This window comes from Garra rufa, chromosome 6, assembly GCF_049309525.1.
Source record: "Garra rufa chromosome 6, GarRuf1.0, whole genome shotgun sequence".
Classification (NCBI taxonomy): domain Eukaryota; kingdom Metazoa; phylum Chordata; class Actinopteri; order Cypriniformes; family Cyprinidae; genus Garra; species Garra rufa.
Window position 1 is genome coordinate 34,826,001 of NC_133366.1, and position 20,210 is coordinate 34,846,210.

Sequence of the window (20,210 nt, forward strand, 5' to 3'; positions counted from 1 at the left end):
TCTGTAATAGTTGCATATGAGTCCCTCAGTTGTCCTCAGAGTGAAAAGATGGATCTCAAAATCATACAGCTATTCTGCCCTCCAAAGGCAAAGTGCAGTAACTACGCCAACACTGAAACTGAGAAAAATGCCTTTAAAGTTTTTACGCCAGCTAGTCAAACATGTTGACACTTGTTGCCAAAATACAAAGCAGTTGTCACAAAGTCCATTTTAAGCCTTAACTCAATTTTGACCAAATGTGTAGTTACTGCACTTTGCCTTTGGATGGCAGCATTATTGGAAAGGGTTCAAATACACAAAAATGCTGAAAAATCAAAGAATTTGTGGGACCTGAAGAACGGCGGACAGTTTAACTGTTCAGGACAAACAAGGGACTCATGAACAACTATCACTAAACAAAAAAAAGCTGTGTACTAAGTATCTTCTGTGGCTTCTGAAGGGCAGTACTAAATGGAAAAAAAATATGATATTTAAACAAAATAAGAAAAATTTACACTTTATTCTGTTCAAAAGTTTACACCCTCTGGATTTTAATGCATCGTGAGTGAAAGTTTGAACCTTCTGTAATAGTTGCATATGGGTCCCTCAGTTACCCTCAGTGTGAAAAGATAGATCTAAAAAAATCATACAGTCATTGTTGGAAAGTGTTCAAATACATAAAAATGCTTTTGTGGAACCTGAAGGATTTTCCTGAAGAACAGCAGGTAGTTTAACTGTTCAGGACAAACAAGGGACTCATGAACAACTGAATACAATTACATTTAAACTTTTCTTTTTAAATATCATGATACACAAACACACACAGGAAACCTTTTCATGAAATTCTGCTAGTAGCTCCTTGAGGGTGAGTTGTACATCGTCACCATCATCATCATCTTCCTCGCTGACTGTGGGTGGGATGAGACGACTGCATACCACACAAACATTCACAGGAAGCTCCTTCAGCAAGCTCACAACTTCCTTATGTGTCTCACCAATCAGAGGGAACCGGTTCACCTACAGACAGAACAAACACATCAACTTCGCTTGTTCTGCTGAAATGATCCTCTGGGCTTTTCTACTGACAGGAAGGGCTATTTTTAAGTAGCTGTCATGATTGATATTCATGTGCAGTCAGCACTGAATAAAGTGCTATGCATAGAAAACAGAATGCAGAAAGAAAGATGAGCGCGTTTGGTTATTATGCATGCATGTGTTAGCAGGGTTTATGATAAGGGATTACAACAGCGTAATCTATAAACAACAGTATTATCTGTGTGTAATGCTTGTTTGACTTTGAAGTACAACCAAATATATTTTCCATAGTTTTTTTAAGTAAATAAATTCTATAGTAGTAGTGTTTGTAATGTTATGTGAGATATTCTACATGACTGTGTTATATTATAATATAAAGTGAACCTCTAGCAGTTCGTCTCCAGGTCGTATGATTCCGGTCTGTCCAATTGGACCCTCTGGCAGTATAGAGCAGATATAGTGATGACCTTCCTTAGCCTCCAAACTCACTCCAAGACCGCTACTCTCAGTGAATTTCTGTACCTGGGCCACCTGCACACACACACACACACACACACACACACACACACACACACACAAACATAAATGCATATGCATATATATATATATATATATATATATATATATATAGATTGATATACAAATATACAGTAGACATTCACATACATCAAAAACAGGCATTTAAAGAGACACATACTGAATGTAAACGTATGCTGACACACACTCTCAAATCTCAGCTACGAACACTAACTGTCAGCTAAACAGGAGAGAATACAGATGAGACGCACCATGACTTCATATTGAGGACCCAGTTTGCTTTGCCACTTCACCTTCAATATTTCCTCCTCTTCATCAGACAGCTTGCAAACTAAAACAAAATTTCCAAGCATCACAGAGCTAATAAATAAATGACAACATGACTGAGGAGAAGACAAGGCTATAAAAGAAAATGTATGTTTTCATCATGTCAGTCACACTGTGATTGAATCAGGATTTGTTTTTCACATTTTATTTATATTTACGTTAGAAATCATCAAGCACACTATAGAAATCTTAAAGGAATATTTTGGGTTATTTACAGCTTAATATCTATGGACCGTATTTGTGACATGCTGTTAAATACCCTTGACTGAACGGTAATGGTGTACAGTTAGCAAAGCAAAATAAATAGGGTTAGCAACTTTTGATGAAACGATTGTCAAATCTAGAAAAGACACCTACAGTTGAGGTCGAAAGATTACATACATTTTGTGGAATCTGCAAAATGTTAATTATTATACCAAAATAAGTAGAGATCATACAAAATGCCTGTTATTTTTTATTTAGTACTGACCTGAATAAGACATTTCACATAAAAGACATTTACATATAGTCCACAAGAAAAAAATAATAGTTGAATTTAAAAAAATGACCCCGTTTAAAAGTTTACATATGTTTGATTCTTAATACTGTGCTGTTACCTGATGGATCCACAGCTGTGTTTCTTTTTTTTAGTTTAGTGAACAGTTAATCTGCCCCCTGTTCTTTAGAAAAATCCTTTAGGTCCCACAAATTCTTTGGTTTTACAGCATCCAGAAGAAAACATAATGCATTAAGAGCTGAGGGGTGAAAACTTTTGGAATTTATACACCAGGGTAAATTTAGCTTATTTTGTCTTCTGGGAAACATGTGAGTATCTTCTGTAGCTTCTAAAGGGTAATACTAACTGAAAAAAAAAATTATATGTAGGCAAAGTAAGAAAAGTTACACATCAGTCTTTTCAAAAGTTTACACCCCTGGCTCTTAATGCATCATTTTTCCTTTTGGAGCATCAGTGAGCATTTAAACCTTCCTTGAAGAACCTTCTTGAACAAGGTACTCATGAACAACTATCACAAACAAAAAAAACAAAACAGCTGTGGATCATTCAGGTAACAACACAGTATTAAGAATCAAATGTATGTAACTATTAACGGGGTCATTTTTATAAATTCAACTATTATTTTTTCTTGTGGACTATATGTAAACATCTTTTATTTGAAATATCTTATTCAGGTCAGTACTAAATAAAAAAAATTACATGCATTTTGTATGATCCTTCTCCTCTACTTTTGCTAAAATAATGAACATTTAGCAGATTCTGACCTTAACTGTATAGCTAAATTACAGATGGTGATTAGACAGCTGTCAAAGTGAACAAAACTATTCAAGGTAAAAGAAAATATAGCCCAGACTACATTAAACACAAGTTAAAGAAATAGTTATCCCAAAAATGTACTGACCCTCAGGGCATTCAAGGTGTGGATGAGTTTTTTCTTCATTGTAACACCACTTGCTCACCAAAGGATCATCTGCAGTGAATTGGGTGTTGTCAGAATGAGAGCCCAAACACCTGATAAAAACATCACAATAATCCATAATTGATGGACTGGAGTCATGTTGTAGATCATTATCAGCTGTTTGAAATCTCATTCTGACAGCACCTATTCACTGCAGAGGATCCATTGGTGATCAAGTGATGTAAACCTTAATTTCTAATAAGTTTAAATGTAAAAATACACATTGTTTTATACATATTTTGGACTACAGGTGCGCCACTATTTCGATTACGTCAAATCGATGAGCTACTTTTACCAAAACACGACTCGGAAAATAAAATACTGATACGATGAGCACATTGTGCAGCTGTTGGTTGTAATTTTCAGTTGAAGGGCAACAAGAGAAAGGATGTAAGTTTTCACTGCTTTTATAACAATAAGAAGAGGAGAAAATAATGGAAAGATGCCTGTGGGCGAATAAAACTTCCTAAAGACCTGCGTCTTTGTTCTGTCCACTTTAGCCCTGATACCTTTGAGGTAGAGCCCTGCGCGGGACTGTTTTCTTCATCCCGCTCCCGCCCGCGCCCGCCGAATTTCTGACCATTACCGCCCGCTCCCGCAACGTGTGTGTCACACTCCCGCCCGCACCCGCAATATGTATGACCACTCCCGCCCGCACCCGCAAAACTAATAATAGAAATGCATTGATTTTGCCTCTTCGTCCCGCAGGGAAAAAAACGTATTTGTATTGATGTTATTAAGGAGATTCATGTTTGTTTCTTTCCCTGGCCTGCATGTATTCTGACACACTGGTAGGGAATAGTAGCCTGGGCTATCGAGGACATCTAAAACGCTTATGCTACCGAGTCCGACTTCAAGTACTTTTTTCACATTTTTCACTTTTTTACGGCGTTGTGCCGTAGACAGGCCGTTAGAAGTACAGAACGGATTTGCATCGGGCGAGGGAAGAGGGAGGGCACTGCGGGGCAGCCCAAACAACGGGAAAAAGGCGAGTGGACGGAAGAAAACTGGACAGGTTTTCCCGAAACCCCCTCTCGAAATCCCCCTGCAAAACAAGTTAAGCTGTCCAATGAAATGGAGTTGCACTTTACCTCCGTCCTGAAAACGAAGTAAGTTTAAGACTTTTTTTCCTCACTAACGCAAAGCGCGGTGAGCATCCCGATCCCGCAGTGCTTTTTTTTTAGCCGCCCATTCCTGCCCGCAGCAAAGTTCAAACCACCCGCTCCCGCGAGATTTGCGTTGGGTCCCGCGGGACCCGGCGGGTCCCAATCCCAATGCAGCCCTCTACTTTGAGGCTTCTAGTAACACAGCTACTGAAACAGTTCTGAGTTGTATAGTATAACCATTTGAGGTAATCTAAATAATGGCTTCCCCATAGCCAAAATATGTATAAAACAATGTGGATTTTTAAAAATAATGTAAATCTTTCTTGGGTTTTCTATTACATATTTCAATAAGAGACATCATTTATGCTACATTAAGCCATACAAGTCTTAATAGCTGGGGTTCCCTTAAATCGCAATTATATTAGTATATTATTATAGATGTTTTATTAATACACTAACAAACTTGAGGTGCAAGTCAAAACGAAAGGCTCTTATAATTAATTAGTCCATTGACATTGAATTGTAAATAACCTAGAACACAATGTCTTCTGTTCTTATGTGAGGACTGTTTTTTATTCTCCATCTTGGACTCTAAATAACAGGTTTGCGTTGACTCAACTGAGGTCGCAAAAAGAACAAACAGAAACAGAAGCTGTTATTAGAATCAAAGTAGGGTCAAAGAGATACTAAGACTTCACACAGAGAATGGGCCAAAGTGAAAGAGAACTCATGAATCAAACCCAGTGTGAATGAGTGCAAATAAACAAGTGACAAGACTTTCACTAACTGCACTCTCTGTTGAAGTTGAAGTTGAGGTCCCGGCGTTCAGTAAAGAAAACTTTCCCTGGGGGCAGAACTGGTTTTGGCTCTGGTAGGCATGGAGGCAGTGGAGGGGGAAGGAGACCCAGAGGGGTTAAGGGTCTTTGGGACATTGTGGCGGTTGTTTGCGTTCCAGATGGTGAGCCCTTTCTCCAAATAGAGATCTCCACTTGTTGGCCAGTCATGTGCATCTCCTTCGCTTTCTGTTTACTGCAGTCATACGGACTCTGACCATCCACCTAAAACCACACATACCAAAATAATTATTTAACAGTTAATATAATATGTATATTAATGAGACAAATAATACTATTCATATTTATACACTTACACATATGATTTCTGTTCAGATATTTGAAAATTTGTATTTTTTTTTTCAAAAACAACAATGAAAAGGGTCCCAGAATGTAAAAGTTAAGTTCTCCTGTTATAGATTAAGTTCTCATGTTATATTCAAACCAAGGAAGTGTGAAATCTGTAAGTTGTTACTCAAAAGTAACGTACTAGTACCAGTAGCAATACCTATAATAAGTGAAAAAAAAAGTGATTTATAAGGATAAAACAGATAATTATAGCAATTTAACATTATATTTGAAAGCCATCCTTTATCATTTAATAAGTCTAACTTGCTAATGATCAGGCTTCTGTTTAGTTTATCATTAACAACAATTATAAAATGTGATCATAACTTTATTTTCACAAAAACCCTATTATAACATAACACTATAATTATAAAAGTGTCACATTATCTTCATCTTGATTTAGTGTGAAATAACACTAGAAGATGTCTGTGCTTGCTTCTCTCAGAATTTCTGCATGTTAAGACAAATAGTTCCAATCATAAACAACCATATGCTAACACAGTCCATTTTTTTCACTTCAAAGCTCATGGTACGCATTGATTTTCAGGCTAAATAGCTCTTGCTATAACATCAGTACTGAAAATATTGATGCTTCAAGAATGATTTGCCCATCCCAAGCTGCTTTATCCCTCTATTCTACCACAAAGCAAGCAAGCATTTCTCAGAAATGCGCCTTGTATACAGTCATTCTGACCTTGGCAGAACACATATAGAAAATATAATAACACATAAACATCTGACAGAAGTGTATTTTCAGTGTGTACACCAGTCAGAGAATCTCATCATTGAAAAGTCATTGCATTATTTAATGTTTCATATCTGAGGTCTCTAAAACCCCAAACATAATTAATGCAAAACTTTTCATCGAAGACGTTTGAAGTGTGTTATGAAGCAAGTTGAAATTCTCTTTATAATAAGCTCTCATTAAAAAAGTCATTAAGTATTAACATGATGCTTCAATGTTAAGTTGCCAAAATGGCCCTGAGGTCTCTGAGACCCCAAATCGAACATGAGGGTTGGACTAATGACACATTTACACAAATGCGAACACAAAACCAGCAACAATGTAATTAATTATACATAATACATACTAATATTCAGCCTAAAACAAACACTACAATGTAAACAGCCTTCCCACGCACACACAACACAAGAGAAACAATAACAGGGTTAATAACTATAACATAATTTGATCTGAAACCACTGAAAAATGAAAAAATGTTTTCTTTACAATGTAAAAAATAAAGATCTGTATTGAACTCACAGCAAAGATGTGAATTTGTCCATCCTGATCCACTGCATTTCCTTTCAGTATGCTCTTTACTTCAAATCCACTGGATTCTAAAAAACGCAATATTCATTTAATCTTTCACATTTGTGACCCTGGCCCACAAAACCAGTCTTATGCTACTTAATATATTTGTAGCAATAGCCAACAATACATTGTATGGGTCAAAATTATCGTTATTATTTAATTAGGGCCCGAGCCCAAAAGGGCGAAGGCCCTATTGTTCTTCTAAGGATTCTTATTTGTTTTTTTTTGTTTTTTTTTTTATTTTTATTTTTTTTCAACCGTTGGGGCACTTTTGGGGGCCTTAACATACTCAAAAACTCTTGAAAATTTGCACACACGTCGGAATCTGCCGTCGTCCGGACGCCACAGAGGCTGGGACCCGGGCGTGGTTCAGGGCCTCTACAGCGCCCCCTGGAACACAGTTTGAAAACTTGATGTACTGCGCACACATACTTACGCGTATTGATATGAAACTCGGTACACATATAGATCTCATCGAGCTGAACAACTTTTGTACTCTATGTCATGGGCTCCACGCAACAGGAAGTGAGATATTTAGGGCTGTTTAAAAAGCGCATGCTCTGGAATTTAACGTACTCCTCCCAGGAATTCCATGGGATTGTCACCAAACTCGGTCAGCATGATCTCAAGACATTGGGGACGCTAAATTGCGAGGAGATTTTTGATATCTCGAACGGTTTGGCCGTGGCAAGGCGACAAAGTTATGGCGAGAAATGAGAAACAGGAAGTGTCTAATAACTGTTGCACACATTGCCTGATTCTGATGAAACTTCACCAGTTTGTTCCTTGTATGATGCCGATTCCATAAATGTGACTATTATGAGTCAAAGTTATAGCGCCACCAACTGGCAGCAGGAAACGTGTCATTTTCAAAATGATTTGAAATCAGCCTCTTAATTTTACTCGATTTTCTTTAAACTTCATCAAAATCATGTCAAAACACGGCCGATAAGAATATGTAAAGGGGTCGATGATAAATCGAATGCTGTTGCCATGGCAACGTGTCAAACTTTAAAATTACATTCCTGTCTTTTCGAGGCAGATAACATGCTTAGAATTTCATGAAACTCAACACACACATCAATATTAATGATAGTTAGACACTGGCAAAAGGTCATAAATGGGCGTGGAGCAGGCACTCTATAGCGCCATCTTTTGACAAAAGTTGGGGGGTTAGTTTTTCCTACAGTCACCAAACTCTGTACATATATTGTTCTCATCAATCTGGACAACTTTCTAAATCAAACTCATTAGCTAAGACCAACAGAAAGCCGGCTATTTTGATTTGAAGGTGGATTTTTTGAAAAATCAGGTAGTAAACAAATTCACACTACTCCTAAGAACAACCAGCTGTTCACACCAAACTTTTTTAACATGAAGAGAAGATTCTGAAGATGTTAAATTGCGAGCGGATTTTGGATATCTCGAACGGTGTGGACGTGGTGATTTTTTAAAGATATAGTAAAAAACATAACCCTAATTTTTTATATCTTTAAAGTGCAGCATCCAAACTCTTTAAAACTTTTTTCACACAGAGATCTAATCATTCTGAGCAAGTGCTGGAAATATAAATTTTATACAAGCTTCAATGAATTAAAGAAAATTAAAAAAATAACTCAGAAACCTGCTGTCACTCTGGGTGAATGTCTCTACAGTATGTGTGTGCGTTCAGTCAGGCACAGAGAAGCTCATTATTGCAGGGGGGAGGGGTGAGAGGCAGAGAGGGTGACAGAGTAGAGAGCCATCCTACAGACCATCTTTGAACAAAAAATGCACATATGTATTGTAATTACATAAATATGTCTGATCTTTGAGAGTCTGATATTTTGAGAAAATATAAAGGGTCACTAAGTCTTTCATTGTTCGTATTTTGCAGTTGTTGTTTTTTATTTATTTTTTACTTAACTGTACCATGAACTTGTCCTATTCAGTCACATAGCAAAAGATTTTAAAAAATACAACTTTTTAGCATGATCAATTTATCTTCATTGATAGACAATATTTACATAGTGTTATTTATTGAATATAAAATAATAATAATAAAAAATTAAGACAAACTTTGACAACAAAACAAACGTTACTGTTATCTCTTCAAAACATCTGAAAACCATAATTTTAAGATCAGTTATATATATATATATGTATCACCCCGTTAAAATACTCAACTTGATTTTTAAAGATATTTTGAAAGAATGAAGCGTTTATAGAGCACTTTATTGTGTATTGCTGTACACCCACATGAACTGTGTTCATGTTCATGTTAATACACAGTACATAAACTTTATATGAATACTTCTTTTAGCTTAATATTAATTAACATTAATAAATGCTATTTATTTATTGGTCATGTTAACTAATATAGTTAATTTTAACAAATGAAACTGGATGGCAACATTTTATATTTTGTGTGTATGTGTCTGTGTGTTGATTTTAAAGTCTAACCCTTTCAATTCTGTAAACTTAAAATCCAAACTAGCAGAGGGTTACTGTGAATGCATGTGCCAACTGGGCACTGTTTTCCTTATTGATTCTTAGTTATGTAGCGCTTAAGAGTGATGCCTTGTAACAGGAGGAGTCACCAGCAAAGCAATATCCACACAAAACTTGTACAGATAGGTAACAATGACATTTAAGCAGAAGTGGTGGATGTAAAGCAAGCAATAATAACATTTTGTTATCATCATGAATCATGTTCTTATCATCATCATCAGAGTATAGGGAAAATTTTGCATATTGGTTCACAGTTGGCATTATCTGAAGTCCTTGCATTGATTGCATTTAATTAAATCAACATTATATTTGGTCAGTCTGATCTTGAGGCCTTAGAGATGTTGAATTGTGAGGATCTTGAGTTTTCATTGAGTTGTTATAACTTAGCCATAAAATGTCTGATCTGCCACAAAATTCACAGGTTTGGTAAGAGTCCTGGCCTGAAGACACCTAAAGGCCAATATTCAGATATTATCATAGCGCCACTTGTTGGCAGCAGGATATATCATATCTTTCACTAACTCAAACATACCAAGGTCAATCTGCACCAAACTTCATATGTTTGATAATAGTGCTGGCCTGAACACATCTACATGCCAATAATCAGTTATAGGCATAGCGCCACCATCTGGCAGCGGCAAGTTTGGCACATTTAAATGACTTATGACATATTTTTTCTATATTTACTGTTTTAAAAGCATACTGCCCACCGTTTGCTGATTTCCTGAAGCCACCGGTCGGCGGTGAGCCCAGGTGCGAGGGCCCGTTCATCGCTGCTCGCAGCTTTAATTAGGGCCCGAGCCCAGAATGGGCGAAGGCCCTATTGTTTTTCTAAGGATTATTATTATTATTATTATTATTATTTCATCAATGTTTTGGGTCATTTCGGGGCCCTTAACATACACGAAAACTCTTGAAACTTTGCACACACATTGGAACCTGCGGCCATCAGGGCCGGACAAACTTTGACATGGGGGGGTCACCTGGGGGGGGCGTGGCACAGCGTTAAAAATTTTTACTTTTGAGGGACTCTGGAGCACACACCAGTTGACCTACATTTATCAAAATTCATACACATATAGACCTCATCGGGCCGAACAACTTTCATGCTCAAAGTCAGTGCTTCGCCCAACAGGAAGTCAGCTATTCAGGGATGTCTAAAAAGCGCATGCAATGGAATTTGAAATACTCCTCCCAAGCCTTTCCACCAATTGCCACCAAACTCGGTCAGCATGACCTCAAGACATTGGGGATGCAAAATTGCCAGGGGATTTTTGATATCTCGAACGGTTTGGTCGTGGCGGGGCGACAAAGTTATGGCGAGAAATGAGAAACAGGAAGTGTCTAATAACTTTAACACACTTTGTCTGATTTTGACCAAACTTCAGCAGTTTGTTCATCTTATGATGCCGATCACAGAGATGTGACTATTAGGAGTCAAAGTTATAGCGCCACCAACTGGCAGCACAAAGCGCAACGTTTTCTAAATGCTTTTAAATCAACCTCTTAATTTTACTCAATTTGCTTCAAACTTCATCTCAATAATGTTGAAACATGGCCAATGAGAATCTGTGAATTGCATTATCGATAACTTTTATAATGTTGCCATGGCAACGTGTCAAACTTTAACTTTAGCTTTTTGTGTTTTGGAGCCACTTAAAATACTCAGAATTTCATGAAACTTCACACACACATCTGTATTAATGATATTTAGACACTGATAAAAGCCCATAAATGGGCGTGGAGCAGGCACTCCATAGCGCCACCTTTTGACAAAAGTTGGGGGTTTCGTTTGTCCTACAGTCACCAAACTCGGTACATATATTGATCTCATCAAGCCAGAAACATTTCTAATTTACACCCATTAGCTACGATCGACAGGAAGTTGGCTATTTTGATTTGAATGTGGATATTTGGAAAAATCAGGCTGTGGAATTTTATATACTTCTCTCGGGAAAACCAACCAATTCACACCAAACTTTTTTGACATGATGCCAACATTCTGAAGATGCTAACTTGTGAGCAGATTTAGGATATCTTGAACGGTGTTGATGTGGTAATTGATTGAAATCGGAGTAAAAAAAGATAGCCGTAATTTTATTATATCTTTAAAGTGCACCATCCAAAGTCTTTGAAACTTTTTTCATACAGACTACTAGTCATTCTGATCAGACAACGTTCATTTCATAATTATACAAAGATCTATGAATTAATGAAAATTAAAAAACAAATCTGATCCCTCTCTGCTCTGCACTTATGTGTGTGCGTGGTAAGTTGGTGTGTGTTTTTTGAGTGTTAGGGGAGGGGGGATGGGTGGAAAGAGAGTCAGAGAGGAGGAGATAGAAGGGAATATTTAAACTCTTGGTTGTTTATTCATTAGGATGTGAATTAGGGTAGGGTATTGTGACCAATTTGGCAATTCGACAACAACTTTTATTTTAAATGAATACTGTAACAAGAAGTCATAAATATGTGCATCCAATGTACACCATGTAAACAAACTGCAAAATGCACATTACTGTAAAAAAAAATAAAAAGACTAAATGTGCAACAGTGAAATCTATTAAGAACTTCAAACATGTTTAAGAAATAAAACATTTTTCTAAATTCAAATCAGGCCCATCATAAAGCCCTTGTCTGTATATACAAAACATTCTAACTGTCCATAAAACTAACAGTTCTTAACTACAGCCTAATCATTTTTGATCACCAGATTTTTTTTGCAAAAAATTTACACCCATTAGCTACGACCAACAGGATGTCAGCTATTTTGATTTGAATGTGGATTTTTGGAAAAATATAGCTGAATAAATTCATATCACTCATAGCAGAATCAGACAGTGCACACCAAACTTTGTCAACATGGTGCCAAGATACTGAAGATGTTAAAATGTGAACGGCTTTGGGATATCTTGAACGGTGTTGATGTGGTGATTTATGAAAGTAACAGTAAAAAAGATGGAGAGTTATTTCCATATATCTTTAAATTGCATTATTCTAACTCATCAAAACTTTTTACATATAAAGAACAAGAAATTCTTAGGTAATACGTGTAGTTTCAAAATGTTATCATGCTCAGAGGCCCCAAAATCATTAAAAGTGTGATATAAATTTGTCAGATTAAAGCTCTAGTACCAGGGATGAACACTAGAGGTCCTCATAAGATAAGGAAACGTTTGACCTCTAATGCTATTTAGCTCATTCTCAGTGTATAAGAATGACAATAATGCAAAGAATCAGTTGATGTGTACTGTACTGTCAGTGTACTTTTACATACAGATCTGGCCATTAAAAATGCGTCTATTTTCACGCGGCAGCCTGCAATTCGGCACGCGTGGGCACGCGTCCTGCCGCAGCGGCTTTTTTAGATTTTTTTACAACGTTGTTGCACTTCATATAATATCCACCAGGTGGCGCAAGGAACAACATTCTGTAGCCAAACACCATGGCCAGCTCTAGGGGGCGTTGGTCACAAATACCAGTACAATAGTTCAATGATTCCTCTTTCCTGAAATTATGGTTCAAACCAATAGCAAAAAGATAGCCTATTCATAAGCAGGTGCAGTTGTATTGTTATTTTGTTTTCTTTCTTTGTTTTCCTGACGAACATTTATTAGACTGCATCGGAAACAGAAATGTTAATTTCGGTTATTTTATTTCTCCAACCGACAACTGACGTAAACCGCTAAATTCATTTTCAGGGATTAATTATACACAAGCAAGAAGCAGCATAAACATCAGAACCTCACGTGCAGAGCTTATGCACAGAGAAAAACCCAATAAACCTATATATAATAATAAATAAAATAGGCCCACATAAGAAATATATGTTTTTCTTTTCTGAATGAATAATAATTTAACAAATTAATAAGTAGCAAGCCTATATGCAGAATTTTAGGCAATTTCTGTGATGCGCCCTTAAACCAGCATCTTGTTTCCATTTTTTTTTTTTTTTTACAAATAGCCTACGCGTTTTTTTTTTTTAGTTTTTTTTTTATTTTTATTGTGATTGTACACAAATAACAGAAATATGTAAAATATCATAGTTTTAAGCAATGCCGTACTCTTGAACGAGTATTGTAAGCTGTATCCACTTTATTAAGGGGAAAAAAATCAAGTGATCCTGACGGCGCCGCGGGCAGTTAAATTACTCGACAACTTTCACCTTCAGAATAAAATACATTAGGCTATATATTTCATCGTTTTAAAGCAACATCAAATTAAGATATGCATGTTTAAGAGGTAGTTCGTCTTTTTCTTTTTCTAAGATACACAATTTTAGATACACTGACAATTAATTTGAGAAGAGACAGATAGAAATGGGAAGGATAAATATAAACTACAGTATTTTTGCGATTTTGGTGCTTAGAAATTTATTCTAAGCGGGCCGCGGGCGAATAATATAGTTAATATAGCGCGGAGCGGGTGGATGCGGAATAAAACCTCGTGGAAGCGGGACTGGAAAAGCACTTTGTTATATCCTATAGACTATTTAGATACTTCATCATCAAGCAAAAATTTATTCATAAGCAGGAGCAGTTTTATTATTATTTTCTTTCATTTTTTTCCTGTTGAACTTTTATTAGACTGCATTGAAAATAGAAATGTTCATTTCTGTTTTTTTTCCAAACGACAACCGACACGTTTAGTTATTATTAACGACAAGATTGTGTTAAATTACATTTAAATTGAAACGTGGCTGTGACACATTAATAACAGCTAAATTCGTTTTGAGGGGTTAATTGTACACAAGCAAAAAGCAGCATAAACATCAGAACATCACGCGCAGATCTTATGCACAGAGAAAACCCAAAAAAGCTGTATGTAAAATAAATAAAAATGCCCATATGCGAAATATAAATTTCTTAATGAATAATAATTTAACAAAACGAAATAAAATAAAATTAATAAGTAGCAAGCCTATATGCAGAATTGTAGGCAATTTCTGTGACGCGCCCTTGAACCAGCATCTTGTTTACATTTTTTTTTTTTTTTTTACAAATAGCATACACATCTGTTTTTTCATTGTGATTGTACACAAGTAACAGAAATATGTAAAATAGCATAGTTTTGAGCAATCCCTTACTCTTGAACGAGTATTGTAAGCTGTATCCACTTAATTAAAGGGGGGAAAAAACGTGATCCTGACGGCGCCGCAGGCAGTTAAATAACTGGACCACTTTCACCTTCAGAATAAAATACATTATATATTTCAGCGTTTTAAAGCAACATCAAATTAAGATATGCATGTTTAAGAGGTAGTTCCTCTTTTTCTTTTTCTAAGATACACAATTTTAGATACACTGACAATTAATTTGAGTAGAGAGGAATAGAAATGGAGAGGTTAAATATAAACTACTGTTTTTATAGAGTTAAAAATTAATTTATTTATTTATTAGTATTATTACTATTATTATTTTGATTTGTTTTTGCGATTTTGGTGCTCAGAAATTTATTCTAAGCGGGCAGCGGGCGAATAATATAGTTATAGCGGGAGCGGGTGGATGCGGAATAAAACCTTGTGGATTCGGGATTGGAAAAGCACTTTATTGTTATATCCTGTAGACTATAATTCATCATCAAGCATGGGCGTTGGAAGCAAAATAAATGTGGGTGGGTCCTCCCCCAGAAAAATAAATTCTTTAGTATATGCCATTTTCTGTAGTCTGGTGCCTTTTATTTAATTTTTTACACAATGCAAATACTCCATATTTACAAATATTACAAAAGACGGCTGTTCTGCAACATTTTCAGTGGCGTAAGTGATAATACGAGTAACCTATCGTTTTTGACGCGGGAGACCCGAGTTCGCATCCGCCTTATGGTGAAATCATTTTCGAAATCGTCTCCCTTTTCACTTATATCACATCGGAAAGGCATTTGTTTATTTGTTAGTTAATGAAATAATTGAAAAGTTGAAATAAAGTATCAACTAGGGTTAGGTCACCTACCGTAAGTGTATCTGAGCACTATACTGTACTTTTAGGAGTGTTAATAATTAATTTTATTATTATTATTATTATTATTATTATTATTATTATTGTCTTTAGATTTGTTCTTACATTTTGATGCCGTACATTATTATGACGCACTGTCCATGCAGTTTTTTTTTTTTTTTTTTTTTCTTAAAAACTAACTGAAGTGAAAGGGAAGAAACCCATGTAGATTTGGCCTAATGTCCATAAATAGGCTACTATAGCCTAGTATTATATCCTAATATAGAAAATAATTTAGACAAATAAACAGAAGGCTCACTTTTGAAAACAATAAAGCTTAGCCTATATGACTGACAACGAATACAACAATTGTTAAGTATCAAAAGTGCTCCAGTGAGTTATGCAATTTTTTTTTCACCTTTTTTTCTTTTTCTTTTTCTTTTTTAAAGTGGAAAAGTAGTTCTTCTATTTCGGAGAAGTTCATTAAGTCTGTCTCTTAACAGCTTCCAGTCACGAACTGCGGGTACTCCGACCAACGATCAGTAAAAGTTTTTTTTTATTTTTTTTTTATTCATCTTTAAACAGCTCCGATTTACATCATTTTAGCCTGGAACTAGGCTTAAGTCTGTTCTGGGAAACCAAAGGGAAGTGTATTTTTTTTAATCAGTTTTCTGAAAAGTAGCCGTTAATGAGGCATCAGAGTTAAGCGGCATGCAGTATAAAGAGCGAAATGTTTATGAATGGCAGAGTGGGGGTGGGGTGGGGTGTTGAATGCTGTCTGTTGCCTTGTTGTAATCAACATTTGGAGACTTGGGGGTGCTGGGGGCGGATTCCGACTGCATTCAGTTGCATTTCGAATTCAGCATTCAAATGCATGCCAGGGAGAAGGGGAAAGCTTTCCTCACACGCTCCACTTTTTTCAAAACATTAGTGTCCAACCTGACACGCGGGTCAGTGGATAAACAACCCGAACCCGACCGTTTTCAAATAACCCACCCGCAACTCGGACCGCAGAATAAAAAAAATAAATATTGTACCCGACCCGCCTCCTGACCCGTATGTTTAATACTAAAGTGATTAAGCTGGAGATGCAGTCTGAAATATCCCGACATCAGAAATCCATTGGTGTACAAGCTAAAAAATAAAATTAAAATAAAACAATGTGTCCTGTTGTAAAGTCGTTGCCGTATTGTTGTGTATGAAGTTCAGATGTTATTATTTTAAGAAATATATATGTTTTAGGATTCTCCTTATTTTTGTTTTAGACATCCATCAATTACGGTGAATAAAAAAAATTCCGCGCTGGTGTAAACAAGACTTTCGCTTCTACTTTTGAGACCGGTGTTCTGACGTTTTTCTAAAAAAAAAAAAATAAGAATTCAAAATTTATTGTCATAAAAACAGAAGGTGAATATAATTCAAAAATGTTAAGTATTTGCTGATTAAAGAAAACATGAAGGATGCCGCTTAATATTTGGCTTTTACGTGAACTTTAAAGCATATCCCTCATTCCATTTGTTTTATTTGTTTTGTAATCTTTATATTATTTTCGTGAAATGTATTTTTGCTCAACATGCATTTCTCGTGGCCACGAGTTTAATGAATAAACCAACCTGCGTGACATTAGTAACCCAGAATTATTTGAGATTTCGTTTTGAGTTAAGAAATTGTTTGCCTATATTAATTGTTATAGAAATTAATACAATATAAAATAATTATACAGGCGATGCTGTATATGCTAATGCTGTCTGTGCGCAATGTAGACAGCTTTCACAAGTGTTTACATGTATTACATGTTGGCCTCAAATTAAATAGCCCTGCAAGAAACATTTCATGTATCCCACAATCTTGTCCATTGACTGACCTTCTTTTTTTCCCATTATATTTGTATTATTCGTTTGTATTCGTTATTTTTTCCTTCATTTTGATCTCGTTACATAACATTCTGAATGTAAATGATACTGTAAAGGTGCTATGACTGGGGTTTTTACTGGAATGCAGTATAAAGGTTAAATTTAACATATATTGTATTTTATTTAGTCTAACTAATAGACAAATAACTGAAGAGTGAATCATTCACATAGTTTCATTTGGAAATAATTTATCGTCACACAGTAAAATAGGCCTACATTCCTTCTCTTAACTAAAGAATTGAACATATAAAATATGAATTGAACATATTTTATTTTGTTTAGTCCAATTAACAGACTAGACTATATAAATATTAAACTGTTTTACTGAGAAATGAATCATTCACGTAGTTTCATTTGTAAATGAAAACATCATGTATCGTCACACACGGGGATAAATACAATCAAAAAGTCAAAACGTAATTGGCATAATTGTCAGGCGTTAAAAATAAATAGCCCTAACCAGGTATTGAAATAATAATAACCTATAATAAGAATAAATAATAAGTGATTTAGAGCTATCTACTTTTTTCTTTATTGTGAATCGCTTAACCTAAATAACTTTATATATGCTATTTGGCATATATTTAGCAAATATTGTGAACTACAATTATGCCAATAAAGTTTTGACTTTATGATTGTATTAATGCCCGTGTGTGACCATACGATTTACAAATGGAACGTGAATGATTCACTCGACAATGAAACACTATATAGGTTATAATTAGACTAAAAATGAATATATGCCATATAGTATAATCAAAGCTTTCATGGCATGTCAGCATTTATCATTTAGATTCGGAATGTTAAGAGATCGAAATTAAGGGGGACATACTGAATATAAACGAATAATACATTTATTACAGAAAAAAAGGATCAATTAATGGATAAGACTTAAGGATGCATAAAATGTTTCTTGCAGGGCTATTTAATTTGAAGTACTTGTATGTAATAAATTCTTGATAAACTTTTGAATGCTGTCTACATCGCGCACAGACATTCGATTATACAGCATTGCCTATTGTTAATATATAACTTAATATTGAATTAATTCCTATAACAATTAATAAAAACATTTCTTAACTCAAAATAAAAAATATTAATAAACCTATCTCTGATAATCCTGGGTTATGGTTACGCAGGTTTGTTTATGCATTAAACATAAGGATGTCGTTACCTCGACAAAATAATCTTGTGGCCACGACATAATATGACATTCCCAGGAATTAATATCTCGTGGCAATGACAAAAAGTAATATGACGTTCCTACGAATTCATTTGTGTGGCCACGACAAACATAAGTGAACCGAAGGTGTCCCCTCCAGGTTACCGTACCTTTTAGTTTGCAGCAATGTTTTCAGCCTGCTCCAGTCCAGTGCGTTACATGACTGCCCCCTACTGATCATGTCTTTCCTATGTCATTGTATTTTCCGTGTTCCTTTGGAATACACCGGCGTCACGCGAGACCACTTTACTTCCCGCGCGCATTTTAAATGGCCAGATCTGTAATTATTTTGTATAGGTGCTTAAAGAGCTTTTACAAACTTTTTTTAATCTTTTAAGGAAAAATTATATGATTTATATACATATATAGACTCTCACTGATAGAATAAAAAATCTTATAAGTATCACACTATACTGCTCAGTTCACTTAATTAGAATGAGAAACAAATACATCAACTAAGTTAATATGTATTTATTTTTAATATATTTGTTTATAATTATTTCACAGATGCTTATAGATCATTAAAATAATATTTAAAAACGGTTGTAGATCATAAAACATGGTAACTATTTAAAATAGGGTCTCTTTTGTTAACAATGGGTAATGAACTAACAAACTCGAACGAACAACAAACAATATATTTGTACTCAATTTTCTTCAAACTTCATCAGAATAATGTAAAAACACAGCCGATGAGAGTCTGTAAAGGCGTCCCTGATGCATCAAATGCTGTTGCCATGGCAAATAAATAAAAATAAAAAATACATTCGAATATTTTTTTCCTGTTTTTGAGGCAGAGAGTGTGCTTAGAATTTCATTTTCCATTTTCAATTTTCAATGATTTATTATATATTTGAAGTGCAGCATCCTAACTCTTTGAAACTTTTTTCATACAAATAACTGTTCATTCTGATCAAACACAGTTCATTTCATAATTATACAAAACTCCACGAATGAAAGAAAATAAAAAAATAAAACATATCTGATCTCACTCTGCTCTGCACTCTTGTTTGTGAGGTAAGTGGCTGAGTGTAAGGAGGTGGGATGGGTGGTAAGAGAAAGAGTCAGAGAGGAGGAGAGACAGTTAGGGTTAGTCCAAAGGGTTACTGTGAATGCATGTGCCAAACTGGGCACCGTTTTCTTGATGCTATCGGGATGGTGACTGCACAGTCGGCGAGGGCCCGGTCATCGCTGCTTGCAGCTTTAATTAGGGCCCGAGCCCAAAAGGGCGAAGGCCCTATTGTTTTTCTAAGGATTATTATTATTATTATTATTTTTTTTTCAATGTTTTGGGGGATTTCGGGGGCCTTAACATACACGAAAACTCTTGAAACTTTGCACACACATTGGAACCTGCGGCCATCAGGGCCGGACAGACTTTGACATGGGGGGGTCACCTGGGGGGGGCATGGCACAGCGATAAAAATTGCGACTTTTGAAGGGCTCTGGAGCGCACAACGGTTGACCTACAGTCACCAAAATTCATACACATATAGACCTCATCGGGCCGAACAAATTTCACACTCATAGTCCGTGCTTCGCCAAACAGGAAGTCGGCTATTCAGGGATGTCTAAAAAGTGCATGCAATGGAATTTGAAATACTCCTACTAGGCCTTTCCACCGATGGCCACCAAACTCGGTCAGCATGATCTCAAAACATTGGGGACGCAAAATTGCCAGGGGATTTTTGATATCTCGAACAGTTTGACCGTGA

General features: G+C 35.7%; 1 protein-coding gene across 1 annotated transcript in view; it reads right to left on the minus strand.

Moving 5' to 3' along the window:
* Positions 1 to 20,210, minus strand: part of LOC141337234 (multiple PDZ domain protein) — a 73,340-nt gene that overhangs the window by 29,838 nt on the left and 23,292 nt on the right. Inside the window, exons 10-14 of the mRNA XM_073843012.1 lie at positions 6,884 to 6,960; positions 5,226 to 5,496; positions 1,803 to 1,882; positions 1,399 to 1,545; positions 811 to 996 (exon numbers count right to left, since the gene is read on the minus strand). Coding sequence (XP_073699113.1) covers positions 811 to 996; positions 1,399 to 1,545; positions 1,803 to 1,882; positions 5,226 to 5,496; positions 6,884 to 6,960 — 761 coding nt within the window. The remainder of the gene's footprint in view (positions 1 to 810; positions 997 to 1,398; positions 1,546 to 1,802; positions 1,883 to 5,225; positions 5,497 to 6,883; positions 6,961 to 20,210) is intronic.